General features: G+C 35.6%; 1 protein-coding gene and 1 long non-coding RNA gene across 11 annotated transcripts; one reads left to right on the forward strand and one right to left on the reverse strand.

The window, feature by feature from the left end:
• LOC107622521 (ABC transporter D family member 1) lies at positions 683 to 5,515 on the forward strand. Of its 8 annotated transcripts, none has more exons than XM_021113878.1 (10): positions 683 to 995; positions 1,112 to 1,173; positions 1,259 to 1,645; positions 1,779 to 1,917; positions 2,127 to 2,342; positions 3,108 to 3,180; positions 3,366 to 3,476; positions 3,994 to 4,179; positions 4,303 to 4,395; positions 5,075 to 5,515. In XM_021113878.1, exons 3-7 carry the CDS (start codon positions 1,344 to 1,346, stop codon positions 3,464 to 3,466), a joined length of 831 nt encoding a protein of 276 aa, XP_020969537.1. In that variant the 5' UTR covers positions 683 to 995; positions 1,112 to 1,173; positions 1,259 to 1,343; the 3' UTR covers positions 3,467 to 3,476; positions 3,994 to 4,179; positions 4,303 to 4,395; positions 5,075 to 5,515. The 8 variants fall into 8 exon arrangements, with proteins under 8 accessions (XP_020969537.1, XP_020969536.1, XP_020969539.1 ...); XM_021113875.1 differs by having other exon boundaries at positions 684 to 995; positions 3,366 to 3,444; positions 4,883 to 5,515; XM_021113881.1 differs by having other exon boundaries at positions 684 to 995; positions 3,420 to 3,476.
• Positions 17,303 to 21,118, reverse strand: LOC107621741. Of its 3 annotated transcripts, XR_002356016.1 has the most exons (6): positions 20,658 to 21,118; positions 19,238 to 19,307; positions 18,988 to 19,062; positions 18,549 to 18,630; positions 17,619 to 18,300; positions 17,303 to 17,518 (listed from the first exon to the last, which is right to left on the reverse strand). It is a non-coding gene; the product is annotated as an uncharacterized LOC107621741 (long non-coding RNA). The 3 variants fall into 3 exon arrangements; XR_002356017.1 differs by lacking the exon at positions 18,988 to 19,062 and having other exon boundaries at positions 18,549 to 18,633; positions 20,658 to 21,117; XR_001615920.2 differs by lacking the exon at positions 18,988 to 19,062 and having other exon boundaries at positions 20,658 to 21,116.

A 23,016-nucleotide genomic window follows, 5' to 3' on the forward strand; every position in this document is an offset into this window, starting at 1 on the left:
TGTATAAATGAATGATAAATATTATGAGAAAAATAAAGTGGCAAATAAACAATGTATAAAGTAAAATAATACGAGTCATCGTGATAATTCTTTTAAATGAAGTTAATAAAATAAAGAATTTAATTTTATATTGATAATACAAAAAAAATTATACATGTATTTAATTATGCCTCGACATATATAACTATACAAGGTTGGAAGTGTAAACCCCGTAAAATTAGCGAATAATTAGTCAATAAATTGGATTTTAATTAGGAAAATTAAAAATGCAAAACTAATATCAAAATAGGTATAGAGCTCTTTAAAACGAGAATTTTGATACCAATTTCGAGAAATTTGGCCCAAAATTAGATCGGATGAGTCAAACACTACTAGAAAACTAGTTATTACAGACGGATATTTCCGACGGATTTTATCCCACGAAAATACAAACGAAATTTCAGAGAGATTTTTGTCGGAAAACAAAAAAAATGAATTAGCATAAATTACAGACGTAAAACAAAATCCGTCGATAATTTCGTCAGTAAAAATAATTTTTTTCCGTGAAAAATGGTTACAGACGGAAAATTCGTCTGTAATTAAATAGACAAAACGCTGCGTTTCATTAAATTATTACAGACGGAAAATCCGTCTGTAATTTAAAATTTTCTGTCGAAAATATTTAATTAAACCCAAATGAAACTCGACCTTCTTCCAGCTTCTTCCAAATGAAACACGGCTTCTTCTTCTCTCCGTAGCACAAGCTACTTCTTCTCTCCGTGGCTGCTACTTCTGCTTCTTCCGCCGCTGCCGCTGCCGCCGTTGCGTCGCACAATCTCTCTCTGTCATCCCTTGCGTCGCACGAGATCCCTCCGCCGCCGCTCTCGTCGCATCTACTCCCATCGTCGCAGAGCTCTCTCTGCCGCCGCTCTCATCGCATCTGCTCCCTCTGGCTCCTCTTCCATCTAATCTCAACTCGCTCCCTCAGTTCTTCTCGTAACCATATCAAATTTCAGGTATATATATCCTGATTTTGTGATTCTATTCTTCGTGATAAATTTTAGGGCTCAATTTTTCTATGACAGATTTAGGTTTATCATACTCTACTTTTGTGCTTTGTTTGAATCTACAGGTTTACTCTAATTTTGATGAATTATTTTCTGCAATCGAAGCTTTTTTGACCTAAAATTCATGGTAGGCCATTGCTTTCTATAGTTTTTAACTTTCATAGTTTGATATTGATTTTGATGACATTGGCTCCTGGTAAACTAATGTTCAGAGAGCAGCAACTGGAAGGAGACTATCGACAGCTTCACTCGCGATTGAGGACTCACTTGGAAAGTATAGCATTTTATGGTGGAGAGATGAGAGAAGATGCCCACATTCAGCAGAAGTTTAAGACCTTGGTTAGGCATTTGAGTAGTGTCCTACATGACCATTGGTGGTTTGGCATGATTCAGGACTTTTTATTGAAGTACTTTGGTGCTACAGTTGCTGTTATTCTGATAATTGAGCCTTTCTTTTCTGGCCATCTAAGGTCTGACAGTTCAACTTTAGGGCATGCAGAGATGCTAAGCAATCTAAGATATCATACTAGTGTTATTGTTTCCCTATTTCAGTCACTGGGAACTCTTTTTATTAGTGCAAGACGGCTCAATCGACTCAGGTATATTAAATCTGTCATTTATCCTTTTTAGAAGTTGATATCGGTTTTTATTCTTGGTATGTAGGCATATGTTATATACAAATCCTTGCAAAGTTCAAGCCTATATATTCTAAGTAAACTATATATTTTATAGTGGTTATGCTGATCGCATTCATGAGTTAATGGCTGTATCAAGGGAGCTAAGCCTGGAGAATGGGAAATCTTCACTCCAAAGACGAGGAAGTAGAAGTTTCATAAGTGAAGCTAACTACATTGAATTCTCTGGTGTCAAGGCAAGTGATTTCAATGAATCATCTATACACCTGAACTTGTCATTATGATTTTGTTATTATTTTGATATTGATGCTGCTCCCAAAATTCAGGTTGTAACTCCCACTGGTAATGTCTTAGTGGATGACTTGACTCTTAGGGTTGAGTCATCTTCTGTATTCATCAGTAGTTTTGCATCAATCTATCTGTCTTATTTTAATGTTTCTTTCAGAAAGGAGAATCAGATTCACTTAGAAAGTTCCCTTCTAAATCTTGTCCTTTAAGATACGGAACTACAAAGATTCAAGAAGATGCCCTCACTCTGTTTCAAGCTGCATTATGTGAATTTTTGGGCTTTTGCAACTCTAAGACTCATGGGAATGAAAATAACAACTGGGGAGTTACATCACTGTCTGTTTCTACTAGTAAGATTGTCCCCATACCATCTGTAAGTTTGAACTACTTCCGTTACAAATTTTCTCTCAACCTTAGAACAGTAAGCACATCATAAGGTTTTGAAATGCTTATTATAGCATTGATATATATTATCAATAAGCTATATGTTCAATGTTTAGGTGCATACTTGCTAGCTTACCCTTTAAAAATTTTTCTTTTCGCTGATCGTAACTCCTTAGCAAGTGATAGCTGTTTCTGTCACAGTGGTATTGAAATTTTTATCAAAACTGTATGTTTCCAGGGGACACATTCCATTGTAAAATATTTTGGTGGGCAAGTTCCATCTAGCTCATCATTTAATCAACTACTAGGCAATGCATTTGATGAAGCTGTACCAGGCAATGCATTTAGTCAGTTTTCTTAATGGAGTAACCTAGTAATGCTATGTTTATGCATTAAGTTGGCACCATCCTGTCTCAAAAAAAAAAGATGGTATTGTAATAAGTTAACAATGAGCTTCAAGGACCTATACCAATTTCTAGTGGCAGTGTACCTGGTCTTGATAAGTTGCACCATGCCAAACATTTGTGAGTCAACTCTTTTATTTTCTGCAATAAATGGCTTACTACTTTTTTAAAAGATATTTATCCAATTAGTGGGTAGAAGAGAAGACTGGTGGTCAAATACCTGCATCCACTGTTGCTTCTGTTTCCATTGAACTTTTTGTTCCTCTATTGATACAGAACTTCCCAATTCTACTTCAAATTCGAGTGATCAATTAATCGATCCTCTGTTTTTGTTTTTTTTCACTCTCCAGGTTGGAATTGAAATGCAGAGAAAAGCAACATTGCCGTCCAGGGACGCAAAAAGCAGCAATGCGAACAGCATGAGTAAGTTGTTATTATGATCTGAACCCTTAGGGGGTTGTTGATCAGTCTCTAAATATCATATAAGCTGAGGTGTTCCTTTGTGTGTGCAGTATGGACTTTTTTGTTAGTTTAGGAGACCTAGTCTAGGCATGGATTTGATAACAAAGCTTAATATAGGTTATATTGGGTGGACTTTGCCTGGCCAGGCTCTACAACGGCATTTGTGGTGCTGAAGTTCTCCCTCTTCTGTTTGCTTGCAGGAACCAGATACAGAAATTTGTGCAAGCATGTTGGATTCATTGAATGAATGCTTACAGGTTAGTATCATTAGATGATAAATATTATACAAAATTAGGGGGTGTTACACTCGAAGTTTGATACTTAACATTCTAATTGGAAATAAAATCTAGCTTCGCATATATTAGCTAACATCATAAGTGATGCTAATAAAGCCAAAACTAAAAGGTTTTGTTTATTTCATGTTTCATAATTGATCTAGAATTCTAGATTAGGATATATATATATATATATATATATTTGTTGAATTGGTTATTAATCTGTTCAACCATTGCCCCTCATTTCCATGTGATAGTAAGTCTGCTCCACTTTGTAATTGTTGTGGTTTTTGTAGTCTTGTTTTTAAAAATAATCATATATTATTATGCAAGAATTTTCACTCCCCTTCACTATTAAGATGGATGCCTATTGCTTGCTTCCTTTTGAAGACTCTTTTTGTTGTCACTTATTTATTTTATAATCAAATTATTACAAGGAAAGAGTAATTCCTGTGTAGCATCAATCCAGTATGTGTTCTAATCTTTTTGTGTACTTCAGATTTCTGGGATGCTTTTGGATGAAAGCCAGGTCAGGTCCATTGTTGACGAGATAAAACAAGTGATCACAGCTAGTTCAAGTAGGAAAAGAGAGAGGGCAGAGAGGACCAAAGCTGAAGATTTTGATGCTGAAGAGAGTGAGCTGATTAAAGAGGAAAATGAACAAGAGGAAGAAGTTTTTGATCAAGTTAGTTGTTTAAATTCGTTTTTAAAAAATCTGAGTTATGTTGATTGCTGGACTACTGTCTTTGTATTATGTTTGTACAGATCAATTCTTTGGTCATCCTTTCAAAACATTTATGTGTCCCAGGTGGGAGAGATATTGGGAACTTTGATCAAAACCTTCAAAGCCTCCTTCTTACCTTTCTTCGATGAACTGTTATCATATTTGACACCTTTGTGGGTATGTTCCTCCCAGAAGCTGTCACTTCTCTTCTCTAATTAGTTTTTCTGTTGATATTAACTGCATTTTTATTATTGAGCTGGTCATTTAGCATTTTGATTTGGGTACTAGATCATACTTGAAGTATATGTAACTGTTTATACTTTTCTGTTTTCTATGTTTTAGCTGCACTGAATTGTAGTAATGGCTCTAAAATGTAGGATCTGTGTGATAGCAGCAATCTCTGACCATATTATTTTTGGAATATTCTTGAATTCTTCAAGTCACACTGTTGAAAGCTTTAGTTCAACGATGAATCTTCATTCTTGCTTTGGGAATTTAATTTGGATGTGGGTTATGTTCAAATAAATTGGGAGTTAGAGATGAGCCATTCATTCTGCAGGGTTAATTCTTCAGGGCAATAAAATTGCACACACACACACACACACATGAGCTCACATATTGCTTTTATATTAAATCATAATCTTTTCTCAACTGTTGGATATAGGGAAGGGACAAGACACCTGAAGCGAGGAGAATTGCCATTTATATTAAATCATAATCATAGTCGAGGCATTATTGGTGCTTTGTAATTCCTAAGGGGAAATTATACAAGAAAACTAAAATATATATTATTGCCATTTATGTTGGTAATAAGCTGCATAAATATTCGATCTTAATGAATCTGAGATATTTACAGTTTGAGGCTACTGCTTCATCACCAGTCTGCAGTTGATGCTGATCAATTGGAAGGGTCTGTGACATCTCTATCAAATTTGGATGATTCTGATTCTTCTAAATATCTAGTTCGGAAGAAGGTTCAAGAATCCTTGGAAAACTTAAAGGAGGAGGCAGTTGTTCCTAAAAGGTCCATTCGATGGGAACTTGGTTCCAGTTGGATACAGCATCTGCAGAAATAGGAAACATCAAAAGAATTTTTTATATGGTCGTTATTTGCATAACTTAGTATAGTTGAACAATATATTGAGTTTATGTTTTGAATTATAGTTGATGTATCAACACACTTTGATATATGGTTGTTATTTATTATAGTTGATGATCAATACATTTTGTTTATGTTTTGAATTATATTGACTTGCTTGTTTATAGTACTTTTCTTTTAGTTTGATAATACGATGAATTTGTTTATTTTTTGAAATATTATAAATATTCGAATACAAATTAGATAAAAAATTTATATTAAATTTATATTTATTTTGTATGAAAACAAGCTTATTTTGTAATTAGAAAAATAAAAAAAAATCTATTTTACCTTAATAAAGGATTTACAGACAAATTTTCTGTTTGTAATCAGAGTGTGAGATGATTTTGCAAAGTTTAAATTACAGATGGAAAATCTGTTAGAAAATTCGTCTGTAATTACAGACAAAAAATCTGTCTGAAAATCTTTCTGTAATTACAAACGGAAAATCCGTCTGAAAATCTGTCTGTAATTACAGACGGAAAATCCGTCTGAAAATCTGTCTGTAATTACAGACGGAAAATTTGTCGGAAAGTTCGTCGCCTTCGGAAAATGGATGGAGAATTTACAGAGGGAAAATCTGTCGGTAATTTTCCGACGGAAAAAAAATCTGTCGGTAAATAATTTTCGACGGGGCTTTTACAGAGGGACAAAATCCGTCGATAATTTTGTCGGTAACCAAAAATCCGTCTGTAATAAAGACTAAATCTGTCTGTAAATCTGTCTGTATTAAGCCATTTTCTAGTTGTGAAACCGGTTGAATCGAATTCAAACCGAACCCGTGAGCGCAACCGGCCCCGCATATAAATGAGCTAAAGCTCATTTTCTTCTCTAAGAACACAACAGAAGAAGCGCTAGACACAGGGAGAAGAAGAGAAGGGTATGAAACCCTTGTTTCAATTTCCAAACGCCGTAACCTCTCCGTTCAAGCTCCGATCGCGGCATCGTTTGTGGTCACGCGTCCAGCGCGTCGAACTCTACATTTCTGTCGGATCAATTTCACCGGTAAGTCCTAATTCTATCTCAGAATCTCTACCCCCTTTTTTATTCTAGAAATTGAGGCTTGTAATGAGATTTTGCCAAATTCGGTGTTCTAGGTCCGATTAAGCTTGCGGAACTCATTGGATTTGAGTTGCTGTGCGTATGGGTATGGTAAGGAGCACCTAAACCTTAGTCAATTTTGATTTTACTATGTAAAAACTGAATTTGGGATATATATGTGCATTGGAATTGAATTGTGGGCATTTGGAAGCTTGGTGGTGATTGGAGCTAAGATTGTGGTTGAATTCTCAAGCTTGTGGGGGCTGTATGTATAGCTAGTGTGGCTGCCTTGGACCAAACACGGTGATCGGCCAAAGTATGGTTTAGGTTTCGCGCGTTTAATATATAAGGCTCTGTGAAAACTTAGGCTAGGAAACTATATATAGGATAAGTTGAAATGGTTAAATGCATTAAATGATTAGCTTTGTGATGTTGATGGATAAATTGATGAGTGGACTTGTGTTGGAATTAATGGACATGAGATGTTGAAATTAATGAGAATGAGCTATTGATGTTAATAAATATGTGTTATTGGAATTTATAATGGTGAGTTGATGATATTGTTGGTATATGTTAATGAAATTTTGTGGTTATGGCTTGTTGATTGGTTAATGATGATTTATAGGTTGTTATTGATGAATTGAGGAAGTAAGTTAATGAATTTTAAAGTTGTAGCTTGTAATTAGAATGGTGGATTTTGGAGTTATTGTATGAATTTTATAGGATGGTAGGAGCATTAATGACTTAGTAGTTGGTGTTAATGAAAAGGGACTGGTTATGTTGCAAATGTGCAGGTTTTATGAGTAAAGGAATGTGAATTTGGTAAAATGGGGTTTGATATAATTTGGTAAAAAGTGATTTTCGATGAATTTTGGTAGTCCATAACTTGCTCCTCAAATTTTGGATGGAAATGCGGTTTGTTTCAAATAAAAGATGGTTTTACAAGCTTTTGAACGATATAAATTTTGTGAAAAATGGAATTTCGTAAAGAAATTTATGGATGACGGAAGTTTGGTGTAAAAAATGTGAATGCAGGTGGTTAATTTCTGGTTTTGCAGCTTTCTGGGTAATCTGTTATTTTTTTTGGAAAAGCGTACATCCACGCGTACGAGTGGCCCATGCATACACGTGGTGTGGCATTTTAAACTGCGCATACGGGAGTGGCCCATGTGTGCGCGCAATGAGCCAACATGCATGACCACGCGTACGCATGGTAAGGGAATGCGCGCGCGTGATACCTTTTCACACTACCACGCGTGCGCGTGCACGGGCACGCGTGGCCCCTGCTTGCTGCAAAATTGGATTTTTGTGTTTTAAACCAGATTTTCACTTCTAAACCCCCATTTTTATCCTTTTAAACATAATGTAGAGTACTAAGTCCAGTAACTAGGTGAAGCTAGGGAAATAGGGTACCTTGGGAATGAAGAAAAGAGAAAACCTGAGGATTTATAAGAAAAATAGATGGATATTAAAAGAAGTTATGATGCCATGGCTTGATGAATGATTAAATAATGATTATGAACATGAATTGGCTTATGAATGATGTTATCTGAGATACGAACTTCCTTGGGTAACAGAACCGTGGCTTGCCACCACGTGTTCCAGGTAGAATCTCGATACGTTGTTGACCTTACGTCGTAAGGGTGACCGGGCACGTATAAATTCCTGGGTATGGATAACCTCCATTGAGTGATATATGAATGAATGATTAAATGATGAATTTATGTGAAATCTATGCATAGACTCATGGAAATGCATGACGGGAGATAGTCTAAGGTTTTCGGACTTGTCGGGTTGGCTGGATAACCGACAGATGAGCTTCATCAGCCATAGGACAAGCATGCATCATATGCATCTTGTTTGTTTTTCTGCTGTGCATTACTTGGGATTGCCTAATTAAACATATATCCTGCTAATTGTTATACTTGTTATTTGCACTATCTGTTTCCTACTTGTGCGTGAACTTGTTTGGTTGTTTGTCTATGCTGAATCATGGATGATGGAGGAACGGAGGAAGGGTGGAATGGTTTGGTGTTTATGCTAGGTTTAAAAGTGAGTAAGTTTAGGAATGCTTAGATCACATACCCCTTTTTATGGCTTCTGCTTAGAAATTAAGTTCTATAATTGTATGATGGAGTTCTAGGATTGCCTCTGGCATTCCCAGGACCTTATTTATTATACGCGTGGCACCTTTACCATACTGAGAACCTCCGGTTCTCAACCCATACTGTGTTGTTGTTTTCAGATGCAGGTCGAGAGACTCCTCGCTAGGTGTCTGAATTCCTGAAGCGGAGTCATCCCCGAAACATTTTGGGTTTCTGTTTGTATATATATATGTACTTGAGCACTTAGTTTGTCTCCAAGTAATTAGACTATTTTGTTCCTCATAGAGGTTACCGGAGAGTTAGGGACTGGTTTCTGTAGTTTGGGTATCTGGGATACTTATGTATATATATGTAAATATTCTCCGGCCAGCCTTAGCTTTGCAGGCTGAGTCAGGAGCTAGTTTCACTGTATTTTTGACTCTCTTTTCGTTCTTTCATTCATTTATATCTTGAACCTTTAGGTTTCTTAGCACGCAAGTAATTCTATTCCCTGAGCGTTGCGCTTTTTATTTTGCGATTTTTGTTTACCCGTTTTTCAAGGCTCCTAGTATATTATCTCTTTTCGTTATTATATGTAAATATTTTCTTATTAGAGGTCCGTAACACCACACTACCTCTGTTCTACCACATAAGCGTAAAACTCTGTTTAGTAGGGTGTTACATTATGGTATCAGAGCAGTTTGTTCCTATAGAGCCCGAGGACGGACTGATTATGCTTCTGTGCATTCTCTGTGTATGTGTCTATGTGCTATTTGGATATCTAATTGATATGTGTAGCATACATGTTCGTGAGCATGCATTTGGGACTCTTAAGCACTAAACTTGAGATATTGAGATTGATCACCCTAATATCAATTGTTTGGTGTGAATAGGGACTAAATGTCGTCTCGCAGATCCGAGCGAGGTAACCAGAGGGAAAATCTTAGAACTGAACCGATGCAAACACTTTGAGATGGAAGCTCGGGTGCTGGTACAAGCAATGTAGGTCAATATTATAGATCTATGACCCTTACGGACTTCCTCAAGAGTGGTCCACCTCAGTTTAATGGAAATGCCAATGCGTTGGAAGCTGATCGGTGGTTTTGAGATGTGGAGAGGTTTTTGTACACTCATCATATTCCTGAAGTACAGTCGGTGGAAATAGTAACCTACATGTTGAAGGGAGATGCTCAGAAGTGGTGGCAGGAGTTATGTCATACCTTGCAGGTGGAGTTAACAGATGTCCCTTGGAGTAGATTTAAGACGGAATTTTACGGGAAATATTTCTTGCATGCACTTCGCACTGCAAAGGAGTTGGAGTTAATGTAGCTGAAGTAAAAAGATATGTCAGTTGCTGACTATACCCATGAATTCGACAACCTGTGCCATTTCTCAAAAGTTTGTCAAGGAAATCCAGCTAACTATGAGGAGTGGATGTGTGCTCAGTATGAGAAAGGACTTAGGAGAGATATCTTTAACTACGTGTATCCGCAAAAGCTAACGAATTTCACCGAATTGGTTAAGAAGAGCCAACTCGCAGAAGATTACTCCATGAAGTTGGCGAAGCTACAGGAAAGCTATGGAGAGACTGCTTCAGACGAGCCGCATAGGGCCGGGCTAGGTGTATGTTACAAGTGCGGGAAGCTGAGGCATATAGCTCAAGACTGTCCACAGAAGAAACGCCGGGATGCAGCCGAATCCGATTTTCAGACCTGAGGTAACCATGAACTAGCAGTTGAATTTCAATTCGTAATGCATGACAAGTTTTGATGATCATGGAGTCCGAGCCGATGGTTAGTCGAAGACTATTAGTTGTTGAGATGGAGTGATACTTAGTTAACTTAGAGGAGTGGCTAGGTTCTTGAAGGATAAGAGCCAGACTGACGCAGTGAAAGCAGGGTGGATTATACCTAAGGAATTGGAACTGTCGAGAGCTATGCGGAGTTACCGTTTGAAATCTAGTGACGTTAAGACTTCGAGGAAGAGGAATAAAGAGGATTCAACCTTTAGTTACTAATTAATTAAGAGACGTGTCAAGGTAAGACCAAATTCCTATACGAGAGAGTTCTTGAGACCATTCTTGAAGATGTACCAGAATTTTCACCTTAGAGAGAACGTGAGTTTGTGATAAACTTAGTGTCAAAAGCCGGATTAGTGTTGATTGCACCACAAGTAAAGACGTCATTATAATCGGTAAAACTCAGGACCGAGTTGAAGGGAGTACTGGAAGAGAGAATCTAAGTGTTTCTTTGCGAGAGCATGCCAACTAATCTTCACGACTTAATCTAACCTTTCTCTTATAGCTTACATTGAAAGCTCCATCTTGAATCTTTTTCTGTAAAAGTCCAATTCATCGTTCTTCCGAATTTGTTCTTTACTCGTATAAAGCTTGTCTCTTTTGAAATAAGCCTGAACTCATTTTAATATAATCGCATAATCTTTGAATCCTAGAAACCTGCGGTGCGTGGAGTTGCTCTCTTGTGGAAACTCGCATTCTTTTAAAGCCAACTAGAACCTATTTAATTCGGCATGCCTTATTCTTTCTATTCAAGCTTTGATTCGAACTTCTTTCCTGAGATGCAACTAGGTTTCTCTTCTTGTGCATTCCATTAATTCTGTACAACTCTGGTTAACTATATGCAAGACTTTCTTTTGAATTCTTGTGAACACCGTTCGTGTTACTCGTTCGTCTCTTTGAACATAACATTTCTTTGAAAAATCAACTCGTATTGGATCTTACGACGCGCATAACTCTTAGATGCAATTATTAGAGTATCAATCCTTTAGAGCAAGACTTTTGAACATGAAAATAAACCAGCGGCATTACTAGGGAATTTAAAACCTTAATCCTCGCCGATCGTACTGCTCGTGACTAAATAGATGCAAAGAGGTGCACCGTGTGAATGAAATACCAGGATACGATGGAAGCCTTCGAGCCATGGAAAGAAGATTGATCTTCATGCCAATGCTTGTATCATTTGAGCCTAACGAACCATTCAGGGAATGACTACGATGTATTATAGGAGGACTTAAGAGGCGTGCTGATGCGACATCGTAAGGTTGCAGTAGACGCCCTAAGCAAGAAGTTTCTAAGGAATTCTTGGACGTTAATTCCAAAGGAGAAAATGTTAGAAGAGTTAAAGTTCTAAGTTGGAGAGTGTGAGTGTGGTTGGAAGTGTCGGACTAAATCCATTGCTAGTTTACAACATGGTAACGATGAGATACGGGACGCGTAACGGGACAATAAGGAGCCACCATGGATATTGAAGTTTGGTAAACAAAAGGGAATTAAGAAGAGATTTATATGCCAAATGCCGAAATGGAGATCGTAAAGTCGAGGACTTAGGGAGCGCAATAATAGTGATGAGGAGCTACTAAGAGTATTGAAGCCTATTGAATCAAGAAGATACCAAGAAAGAGTTATGTGTCAAAATCGGGAGTTGAAATGAGAAACTATTGCCCGATGCTTACAAGAGAGGATTTTCGAGTTTACCTTGAGATTTCTAAAACATAGCACGAATCCAAGAAGACATTTTGAGTAGCCAGAAGTGAAGAACAAAGTGGCAATCTATGTGATTACATGTTTGACGCATGAGAAAGAAATGAGAGACCACCAGAAGCCATTCGAAATGCTACCACCGCCGAAGGTTCTAGATTAAAGGTAAAAGGCAATAGCTATCGATTTCGTAATAGATTACCGAGGTCTAGGACAAAAGGTGATGCTGTTAGAAAATCGTGGATCAAGTGATCAAGTCCATTTTGCCCATCAGAGCAAATTGCTTATTGGGGATATCAACGAGACTATACATCAGGGAGAAGGTGAGACTCCACAGTACGCTAAACACCTTTGAATTAATAAAAAACTGGAACATCAAACGTCTTAGTTCCTGAATTTGACAGCCGAGACAACAGAGAAAAAGTTACGCAAATCTGAGTTAGAATTCTCATTATGAAAGCTGACGAAAGAGTTAGGCAGATTTAAGAAGAAGACTTCTCAAGTTGGAAGGAAGAGGATACCTATTTCTGAAAAACTTACTTCAACGAACTAGAATCGGATGAGCAATAAAAAACTAAGAAGTTAAGACCCGCTAAGTTAGCCCATTTTAATTTTCAGAGAGTATTGAGGGTCAGTGGTGTGCCAAATAATTTTCTGCCGTACCTTTCGAATCTATTCGACGTACTCCATATTTCGTAACTTCTGAAACACGCTTCTAAAACAAATTCATGTCTTACAACCTAAGCCAGTTTAAATGAAAGTAGATGGACGTTTCGAGTAACAGGGTCAGCTTCAAGAAACTCGGAATATGCCGAAGGACTACCCACACCTCTTTTCAGATAATTGAATCTGAATTTTGAGGGCAAAATTCCTAATTAGGTGGGTAGGATGTAAACCCTGTAAAATTAGCAAATAATTAGTTAATAAATTAAATTTTAATTAGAAAAATTAAAAATGCAAAACTAATATCAAAATAGGATAGAGCTCTTCAAAACGAGAATTTTGATACCAATTTTGAGAATTTTGGCCCAAAATTGGATCAGATGGGTCGAACTGGTTAAACTGGGCCCGTGGGCCCAACCGGCCCAGCATATAAATGAGCTAAAGCTCATTTTCTTCTCTAAGAACACAACAGAAGCAGCGCTAGATGCAGGGAGAAGAAGAGAAGGGTACGAAACCCTTGTTTCAATTTCCAAACACCGTAACTTCTCCGTTCGAGCTCCGATCGCCGCACCGTTCGCGGTCACGCGTCCAACGCATCGACATCTACATTTCTGTCGGATCAATTTCACCGGTAAGCCCTAATTCTATCTCAGAATCTCTACCCCCTTTTTTATTCTAGAAATTGAGGCTTGTAATGAGATTTTGCCAAATTCGGTGTTCTAGGTCCGATTAAGCTTGCGAAACTCATTGGGTTTGAGTTGCTGCGCGTATGGGTACAGTAAGGAGCACCTTAACCCTAGTCAATTTTGATTTTACTATGTAAAAACTGAATTTGGGATATATATATATATATATGTGTATTAGGTGTGAATTAAGTATATATATGTGCATTGGAATTGAATTGTAGGCATTTGGAAGCTTGGTGGTGATTGGAGCTAAGATTGTGGTTGAATTCTCAAGCTTGCAGGGGCTATATGTATAGCTAGTGTGGCTGCCTTGGACCAAACACGGTGATCGGCCAAGGTATGGTTTATGTTTCGCGCATTTAAAATATAAGGCTCTGTGAAAACTTAGCTAGGAAACTATATATAGGATAAGTTGAAATGGTTATATGCATTAAATGATTAGCTTTGTGATGTTGATGGATAAATTGATGAGTGAACTTGTGTTGGAATTAATGGACATGAGATGTTAAAATTAATGAGAATGAGTTATTGATGTTAATAAATATGTGTTATTGGAATTTATAATGGTGAGTTGATGATGTTGTTGGTATATGTTAATGAAATTTTGTGGTTATGGCTTGTTGATTGGTTAATGATGATTTATAGGTTGTTATTGATGAATTGAGGAAGTAAGTTAATGAATTTTAAAGTTTTAGCTTGTAATTAGAATGGTGGATTTTGGAGTTATTGTATGAATTTTATGGGATGGTAGGAGCATTAATGAGTTAGTAGTCGGTGTTAATGAAAAGGGACTGGTTATGTTGCAAATGTGCAGGTTTTATGAGTAAAGGAATGTGAATTTGGTAAAATGGGGGTTTGGTATAATTTGGTAAAAAAGTGGTTTTTGATGAACTTTGGTAGTCCATAACTTGTTCCTCAAATTTTGGATGAAAATGCAGTTTGTTTCAAATAAAAGATGGTTTTACAAGCTTTTGAACGATATAAATTTTGTGAAAAATAGAATTTTGTAGAGAAATTTATGGACGACGAAAGTTTGGTGTAAAAAATATGAATGCAGGTAGTTAATTTCTGGTTTTGCAGCTTTCTGGACAATTTGTTATTTTTTTGGAAAAGCGTACATTCACGTGTACGCGTGGCCCATGCGTACGCACGATGAGCCAACATGCATGACCATGCGTACGCATGACCCACGCATACGCGTGACATGCTGTTCTCAACTACGCGTACGTATGGTAAGGGAGTGCGCACGCGTGCTACCTTTTCACACTACCACGCGCACGCGTGGCTCCTGCTTGCTGCAAAACTGAATTTTTATGTTTTAAACCAGATTTTCACTTCTAAACCCCCATTTTCATCCTTTTAAACATAAAGTAGAGTGCTAAGTCCAGTAACTAGGTGAAGCTAGGGAAATAGGGTAACTTGGAAATGAAGAAAAGGGAAAACATGAGGATTTATAGGAACAAGAGATGGATATTAAAAGAAGTTATGATGCCATGGCTTGATGAATGATTAAATAATGATTATGAACATGAATTGGCTTATGAATGATGCTATCTGAGATACGAACTTTTCTGGGTAACAGAACCGTGGCTTGCCACCTCGTGTTCCAAGTAGAATCTCGATACTCTGTTGACCCTACGTCGTAAGGGTGACCGGGCACGTATAAATTCCCGGGTATGGATAACCCCATTGAGTGATATATGAATGAATGATTAAATGATGAATTTATGTGAAATCTATGCATAGACTCATGGGGATGCGCAACGGGGGACAGTCTAAGGTTTTCGGACTTGTCGGGTTGGCTGGATAACCAATAGATGAGCCTTATCAGCCATAGGACAGGCATGCATCATATGCATCTTGTTTGTTTGTCTGCTGTGCATTACTTGGGATTGCCTAATTGAACATATATCTTGCTAATTGTTATACTTTTTATTTGCACTATCTGTTTTCTACTTGTGCGTGAACTTGTTTGGTTGTTTGTCTCTACTGAATCATGGAAGATGGAGGAGCGGAGGAAGGGTGGAATGGTTTGGTGTTTATGCTAGGTTTAAAAGTGAGTAAGTTTAGGAATGCTTAGATCACCTACCCCTTTTTATGGCTTCTGCTTAGAAATTAAGTTCTATAATTGTATGATGGAGTTCTAGGATTGCCTCTGGCATTCCCAGGACCTTATTTATTATACGCGTGGCACCTTTACCATGTTAAGAACCTCCAGTTCTCACCCCCATACTGTGTTACTGTTTTCAGATGCAGGTCGAGAGGCTCCTCGCTAGGCGTCTGGATTCCTGAAGCGGAGTAGCCCCCGGGACATTTTGGGTTTTTGTTTGTATATATATATGTACCTGAGCACTTAGTTTCTCTTCAAGTAATTAGACTATTTTGTTCCTCATAGAGGTTACCAGAGAGTTAGGAACTGGTTTCTGTATTTTGGGTATCTGGGATACTTATGTGTGTGTATATATATATATATATAAATATTCTCCGGCCAGCCTTGGCTTCGCAGGTTGAGTCAGGAGCTAGTTTTACTGTATTCTTGAATCTCTTTTCATTCTTTCGTTCATTTATATCTTGAACCTTTAGGTTTCTTAGCACGCAAGTAATTATATTCCTTGAGCGTTGCATTTTTTATTTTGCGATTTTTTTTACCCGTTTTTCAAGGCTCCTAGTATATTATCTCTTTTCATTATTATATATAAATATTTTCTGATTAGAGGTCCGTAACACTATACTACCTTTGTTCTACGACTTAAGCGTAAAACTCTGTGTAGTAGGGTGTTACAGGAAGAGATTCGAATTGAGTCAAATCAGACTAAACTCAAGTTTAGTTTAGGGTTTGACTAATTAAAATTAAATCTATTTGTAAAATTTAAATTTGCTTTACCGAAATTTAAAAAAATGACTCAATATTATGTATATTATCTATCTATCAATTATATTTTGGGTATAATTGTAACATGGAGAAACGATATTCTAATGTGAATCATTATATTTGGTTCAGATGTATCGAAGATTCTATTAAAATAGGTGAGTTTTAGCCTGCACCTGACTAAATGAGGTGAATGATACTTCTCGTACTTTTTAGCTTGTTGTTCCTCTTATAATATTGACGCGTGGAATATGAATTAGTGATTTGACATGAAGTGAGTTGTTTTTTGACCGATAAATTAAATTACAGGTCTTTATGCAACATAATTACCTTGATCCTGAGTTTATGTTGCAATAATGCAAGTTTGTCATGCTTAAATATAAAATATTTTTTTTGGCATTGTTTTTGTACTTATACTATACTAGTATAAAAGGCTTATGGTTTTTGAAGTCCATAATATATGAGTTATTAGATAATAGTAAAAATTATAAGAAATAAAAGTTACTTCCACAATTTTTTAGAAAAGCCAAACTGAATGCCGAACAAAATTAAAGCTAAGTCGAAAAAGAATAAAAAAAAAAAGTCAAGTGAAAAATAAATATAAAGTATATCAAAAATAAAATAAAATAAATAAATATAAAATATTTTTTAATTTTCAATAAATACATGTTATATTCAAATGTTCAATACTTTATTTGATTTGAGTCATTTTTAATGAGTGAGGTAAAATGAGTTTAAAAAAAAAAGAGAATAACTATTTTATTTAATCATTAGTTTCATCTTGCTTTACAAACTTTATCAATAGTTATATTAAACAACCTAAACAAAATAATAATCTTTTGAGATTCACAACTAGAAAATTGCTTAATACAGACAGATTTACAGATAGATTTGGTTTATATTACAGACGAATTTTTAGTTACAGATAAAATTACCGATGGATTTTGTCTCTCTGTAAAAGCCTCGTCGAAAATTATTTACCGACGGATTTTTTTCCGTCGAAAAATTACCGACGGATTTTTATCAGTTACTGATGGATTTTTCCTCTGTAAATTCTCCATCCATTTCCCTTTAGCGTCGAACTTTCCGATGAATTTTCTGGAAAAATACATGAAAAAATGTCAATAGTGAAAGTTATTCACTTTGTTATGGCACAAAAAACTCATTACTCAACATCCTAATGAAAATTATGTCAATTGAATGCATAAGGACTAACCATGATCAGTACAATATGAAAATGTTATGCTGTCAAATGTCTATGCAACTCAGTTTCTGCCAAATAGTCAGTACTCAATGAATTCATGGTCATGGATCCACTCTAGCCTATATAGACTTAGTTTAGATTATATCAAACTGAAGGCAATTACAGCATAAAAAAAAATATAAACAGACTATTAACATTGACCATTAATGCATTACTTACAACTTTCCCTATCTTCAGTGCATCCAAAGATCCCAGTCGTCCAAGGTTCATCTGCCGGAGGCGAATAGCTTTCGGGTAGTGGCTGTTTACATTCAGGACACTTGCGAACAGAATTAGCCTGTAAAATTTGTACTGTAGCATACACTAAAGGTGTATAAAGCAATCTGCTCTTATAGCTAACCACTATCAGAATTAACCTAAATATAAAAGAGAAAACAACAAATGAAACAGACAAGAGTGTTGAGGAGTCTTTTAAATACAAAGCCAGCATGACTTCTCTTCTTGTCTTGGGAAATACTTTCCTACAAGAACTCATTCAAATCTCATTTTTACATAAAAGAAAACAGTTTGTATCTGTGCATAAATACTGTTTCATGACTTAAACATGCAATAATTGCTCTCCATGACTTAACTGGAATGCTGCCACACTTCTGCACCTCAATGAAAAATTCTTTAGTATTTTATGACATTCCATAATCATAAGAAAATAAAAAGAAACAAGATTTATTACCACATATAATTTTGGCGCAAAGTTTAGCATCCAATAAGATGTTGCTGGCTTTTATATCTCTTTGAATTATCCTAGTTTTTGAATTCTCATGCAGGTAAACCAATCCTTCAGCTGTCCCAATGATAGTGTCATATCTCTTCTCCCAGTTTAGTTCTCTTCCCTTGACTCTATCTAAAACAAGAGATTGGGTAATATTAGCCTTTCATCAGGTACAAAATAAGTTTCTCACAACATTAGAAGAGTAACACCAATTCATCATGATATGCAATAATTGAGACAGATGGTTCAAGAAATGAGCATTGTGAGAGGTTTTTGAGGGAACAGATGGTTCAAGAAAGAGTAGTGGAGGTTGCAAGGGGCAATTTAGAGCAGTACTATAGGATGATTAACCGAAACTATGGGACTTTATGAAGCGTTACCTGCAGCAACACAGGATACATTCTGATCTTTTGTCTAATTTTGGGAAGGATGTTGAGAGACTTCGATCTGTTAAACTTCACCCTGCTTTACAAAAATTTAATCTTTTTAGTTGAAAACTATAAGCTAGTTTCACACTTGAACTACTGATATGATTGACAATGAGATAAGAATAATGAAATAGAATCAAATGGAACATTTGGGATAAATAATCAGCATCATAATAAGGTTGTGGAAACCATCTCTCTTAGATAGATCTTGTTAAAAGTGCAACTGATTTTTCACCATTCAATTAGCTCTTGTTAAAATTTAAGTATAACAATAAACCATTAACAGAAATAAATGATCATAAAACTTCTTTTCTTCTCCAATAGGAGTGAATCACAGAAATTCTCTTAAAACTGAAACTGAAGGGATCCAGTAAAAACAAGGACAACAGACCTGTATCTCAATTCCAGACTCCACTGCCTTTTGAAATAGCATATCTAGTCTGACTAGATTATTATGCAATTCCTCCTACACAACATTTATCACAAGTTTTAAAGAGGCATTTAGCCAAGCGTGGAAACATTTTAGACAAAACCTCACAAAAGAAATGAAGTGCAACTTAAGAATATAAAAATAAAAAGAACTTATGCTCCACAGCATATGAACGTGCAATAAGTTGAGTTTTAACTCCGAAAAGACATACTTTGGTCAGGATAGTAAATATACTCCAACAGGTAGGTCACCATATCATATTTCTGGCGGATCTCTCTAATCTGAAAGAAAAATGGTAAAAATTAGAAGGTTTTATATATACAAAATGTTATATTCTTAATATAAACTCAATTCTAGATTTTCCTCAAGAAAAATGATGAGCATTAATGGAGAGCCTACTGCCAATTGCCATATGTTTTGGAAAAATTTGCATGCATAAGTACTAAAAATAAATGACTCCTAACATTTTTCATATATATACAAAGAGACACACACACAATCTTGTTGGATAGTAACTAAGCTCTACACCAAACCATACAAATATCTATGCATTTATTATAGATTTAACTTAATATAAACAAAAAAGTATACGTATATAGTTTACAATATAGTACTTTATCATAAGTACGAATCATCATAATATAGTACTAGTACAAATACATATCACAAGAATAGAAATCATAAGTAGGTATCTTATCTGATATTGTTGGTATTCTTTAAGGGAGAAGGCCGGATCAAAGTGCTATTAATTAGACTAAAAAAAATAGCACTAAAAAAACTTGGCCACGTTCCACAATAATACCAGTGACATGTGGTATGGTCGAATTGTATAATTAATTACTATATATTATAGTATATATATATGATGTAAACAAAAACAAGGATACTTGTACTGATAATTATGAAACTTGGCATAGTGTATGTGGGATTTAGGGCCCGCAAGGTGAATCAAAAATTCCAACTCCAAAGGAATGAATGGTTAGAAAAAGCATCATCATCACAATATTGTTATCCTCAAAAGTTGTTGGTGGTGTAGTAGTATACAGAAACTCACCTGAGTGCACCTTATCTATCCCTCCATAGTAGAGGCCAAAATCTAGGTATATAGATAAGAAATAATAAAATAAAAGAAAAAAGAAAAAAAAAAAACAAACATGATAAGCTTTGTCCTTTGGATACAGATAATGTTTAGTTGTTTCAAACCTTATAAAAAAAATTCCAGGTGCATGGAGAATGCAAATCTCAAATGTGCTGTACCTAAAGGCTTAGAAAATAATAGTCTCAGAGCAATAATAGAGAGAAGATTTTTCAGAAGGCTAGTTCTGCATTTTCTGGGTATTAACCATTTGATTTAGAAAGCTTCTCTTGCTTTTGCTGCGCTAATTATGCCAGAAATGAAGAAACCTGAAGTTATAAGGTTTCTGTCTCTCTTCATATTGATTCTTAATTTCTTGTTTGTGTGAAATGACAAAAATTGTTAATGTATTGTGATATGTGATTTATTGTTCTTTATGTGAAGCATCTAGGACTTTGAAGCTGCCTAGTGGAGTCATAATTCAAGGTAAATCAAAGCATACACAAACGGCTATAAAAGTAAAAGTAAAAGTAAAAGTGATGTATGTATAACTTACACACGGATCACACTATTATCATTGCTGCAAGTAACATGAAACCATGTACATGGATTGACAAGAGTGGAATCCCAGCTTTGAAGAACACCAGCAGGATCTGTCAATCTGTTCTTCAAAGAATTCAGGGCATCACCTATCATAGAAGCAATATTTAGGTGCAACATCCTTATTGTTAAATAAATTGGAGTAGAAAAATTTTCAGCTCAAATTCGGTCACAGTCACAAATATGAACCAATTAGCCAAACAATGCTAAAAGAATAAACAACAAAGCAAATGGAATTAAACAATTTTTTTGTCTGCAAGAATAAAAGCACTTGTAGATTAATTTGTAGAAGCCTTGGTCTCTATGATTAGGATGTGATGATGATGTCAGAGACCCTTTAATACAGTTTCATAGTTGAGTCTTTTTTGTTAACCATGCTCATTTCAAATACATGTCTAATTGGAATGGACATAAAATACCCTACAGAAAAAAGACACAATGTCGTAATCAGGGACGGATCCATGTTGAAGGGAGTGGGGGCAAGTCCCCATTGGAATTTAAAAATTTGTTAACTAATATATAGTAATAAAATTTATTTGCCCCCACTATATAATTAAATTTGACCCCACTATAAGTGAACTTCACTTATTAACTTCAATGATAAAAAAACAAATAATAATTCAAAATTTAAATAAATTTGTTACCACAACCATTAAAAAGAAAGAATGAAATAATTATAGATTTGTTATTTTATAATTGTGACTAATAAATAAATTTAAAATTTAAAAAAATATATTTATATACTTAGTGAATATCACTGTTGTGCTGTGTATATATATTATATATATTTGATTATTTATTCAAAATAGAAATAACTACCAATTTGATATCTAAAAGATTCCCATTTATCATCAGCTGTGACTGAAAGACTAAGAGCTTAAAGAAGAGTAAAGTAAGAGTAAAGAAAAAGTAGCATCTATCAAGTATGGTTCACGAGTTCACGCACTAAATTGCTAGCTTCTTTCACTATCTCTGGTGCTGGGCTTATTACCTTCTCAAAAACACACCGATTCCTCGCTTTCCAAGTGCTCCAACACAACGCCGCTATGAGGAGGGTCTTTTGTCTACCGTCGAATTGAACCACTGCCTAAAAAATGCCATTCAACCCTATCATAAGCCTTGCTCATGTCTAGTTTAATAGCCATCTCATGCTCTGCCCCACTTCTCTTATTTTTCAAATAGTGCATACATTCGTGGGCAATTAGAATATTATCTGAAATGAGTCTTCCTTTGAGAAGCGCACTCTGATTTCGACTTATAATTTTATGAATAATACCTTGTAATCGGTGCACCATAACTTTAGAAATAATTTTATACATAACTGAAGACAAACTGATCGGTCGTACCTGAGTCATGTCACTGACATCTGGCACCTTTAGAATCAAACAAATTTGAGTATGATTGAAGCTTTTTAAAATTCTGCCACTGTGAAAGAAACTTCTCACTGCCTTAAAAACGTCACCTCCAACTATATCCCAGAAAAAGTGAAAAAACTTAGCTGTAAACACGTCATCACCAGGAGCACTCTGAGCATGAACACTAAATGTAGCTCTTTTGATCTAATTGGAATGGACATAAAATACCCTACAGAAAAAGGACACAATGTCACAACTCACCTTCTGAATTAGAATAAACCTTCAGCATCACGTCAAGCACCAGAATTGCACAAATGAGGAACTGTCCCATGAAGCACCATGAAGTCACTCGCTCCATGCAGCTCCAAAAGAACCTCATTCTCATGAGTCTCTCTTAGTACTAGATGATCTCCATGATGCCGCTTAAGCTCCAAAAACAGCGTTGACCTCAGCAAACTAGCACTGAACCTTGAAGTTAAACCAAAAAAAAATAAAAAATAAAAATATCATCTCTCTTTGATCAACCAGTTTTTGTATAAAATAGCTCAAACTTAATGGGGGAAGCTACCAGTAATTAATGAATATAAAATAGTATATTGAGTTCATGTTATAAATTAAGTTTACTTCATCACCAGTTTCAGCAAATCATGAATGCGGGTCGATCATCAAATTACAGTGTAACGATTAAGATGAGTTAAGTGGCTAACCCAAACTAATACTGACAAAATATTGTAAACAATTATAATTCAGATTCAAACAAATCATAGTCCTCATTCAAAAATTTGAATTATTTTGAGATTATTTTTTTGGAATCAAGCACCCTGTAAAAATATCATTATAAAACTTGTATGCATAATTTATGAAAATATTATTATAATACTTACATATATTTAAAAATTAAAAGGTCCTTCTTCTAATCCATATGCACATACCTATGGATATAATGAAACAAATATTCAC

This window comes from Arachis ipaensis, chromosome B10 (genome assembly GCF_000816755.2).
Source record: "Arachis ipaensis cultivar K30076 chromosome B10, Araip1.1, whole genome shotgun sequence".
Classification (NCBI taxonomy): Eukaryota; Viridiplantae; Streptophyta; class Magnoliopsida; order Fabales; family Fabaceae; genus Arachis; species Arachis ipaensis.

Bases quoted from the DNA above. Each gene is read 5' to 3' on its own strand.
- LOC107622521 (XM_021113877.1), top strand. From the start codon at position 1,344: ATGAGAGAAGATGCCCACATTCAGCAGAAGTTTAAGACCTTGGTTAGG. The intron at 1,646-1,778 runs GTATATTAAATC...TATATTTTATAG, and splicing joins AGACGGCTCAATCGACTCAG to TGGTTATGCTGATCGCATTC. The intron at 3,445-3,993 runs GCATGTTGGATT...TGTGTACTTCAG, and splicing joins AGATACAGAAATTTGTGCAA to ATTTCTGGGATGCTTTTGGA.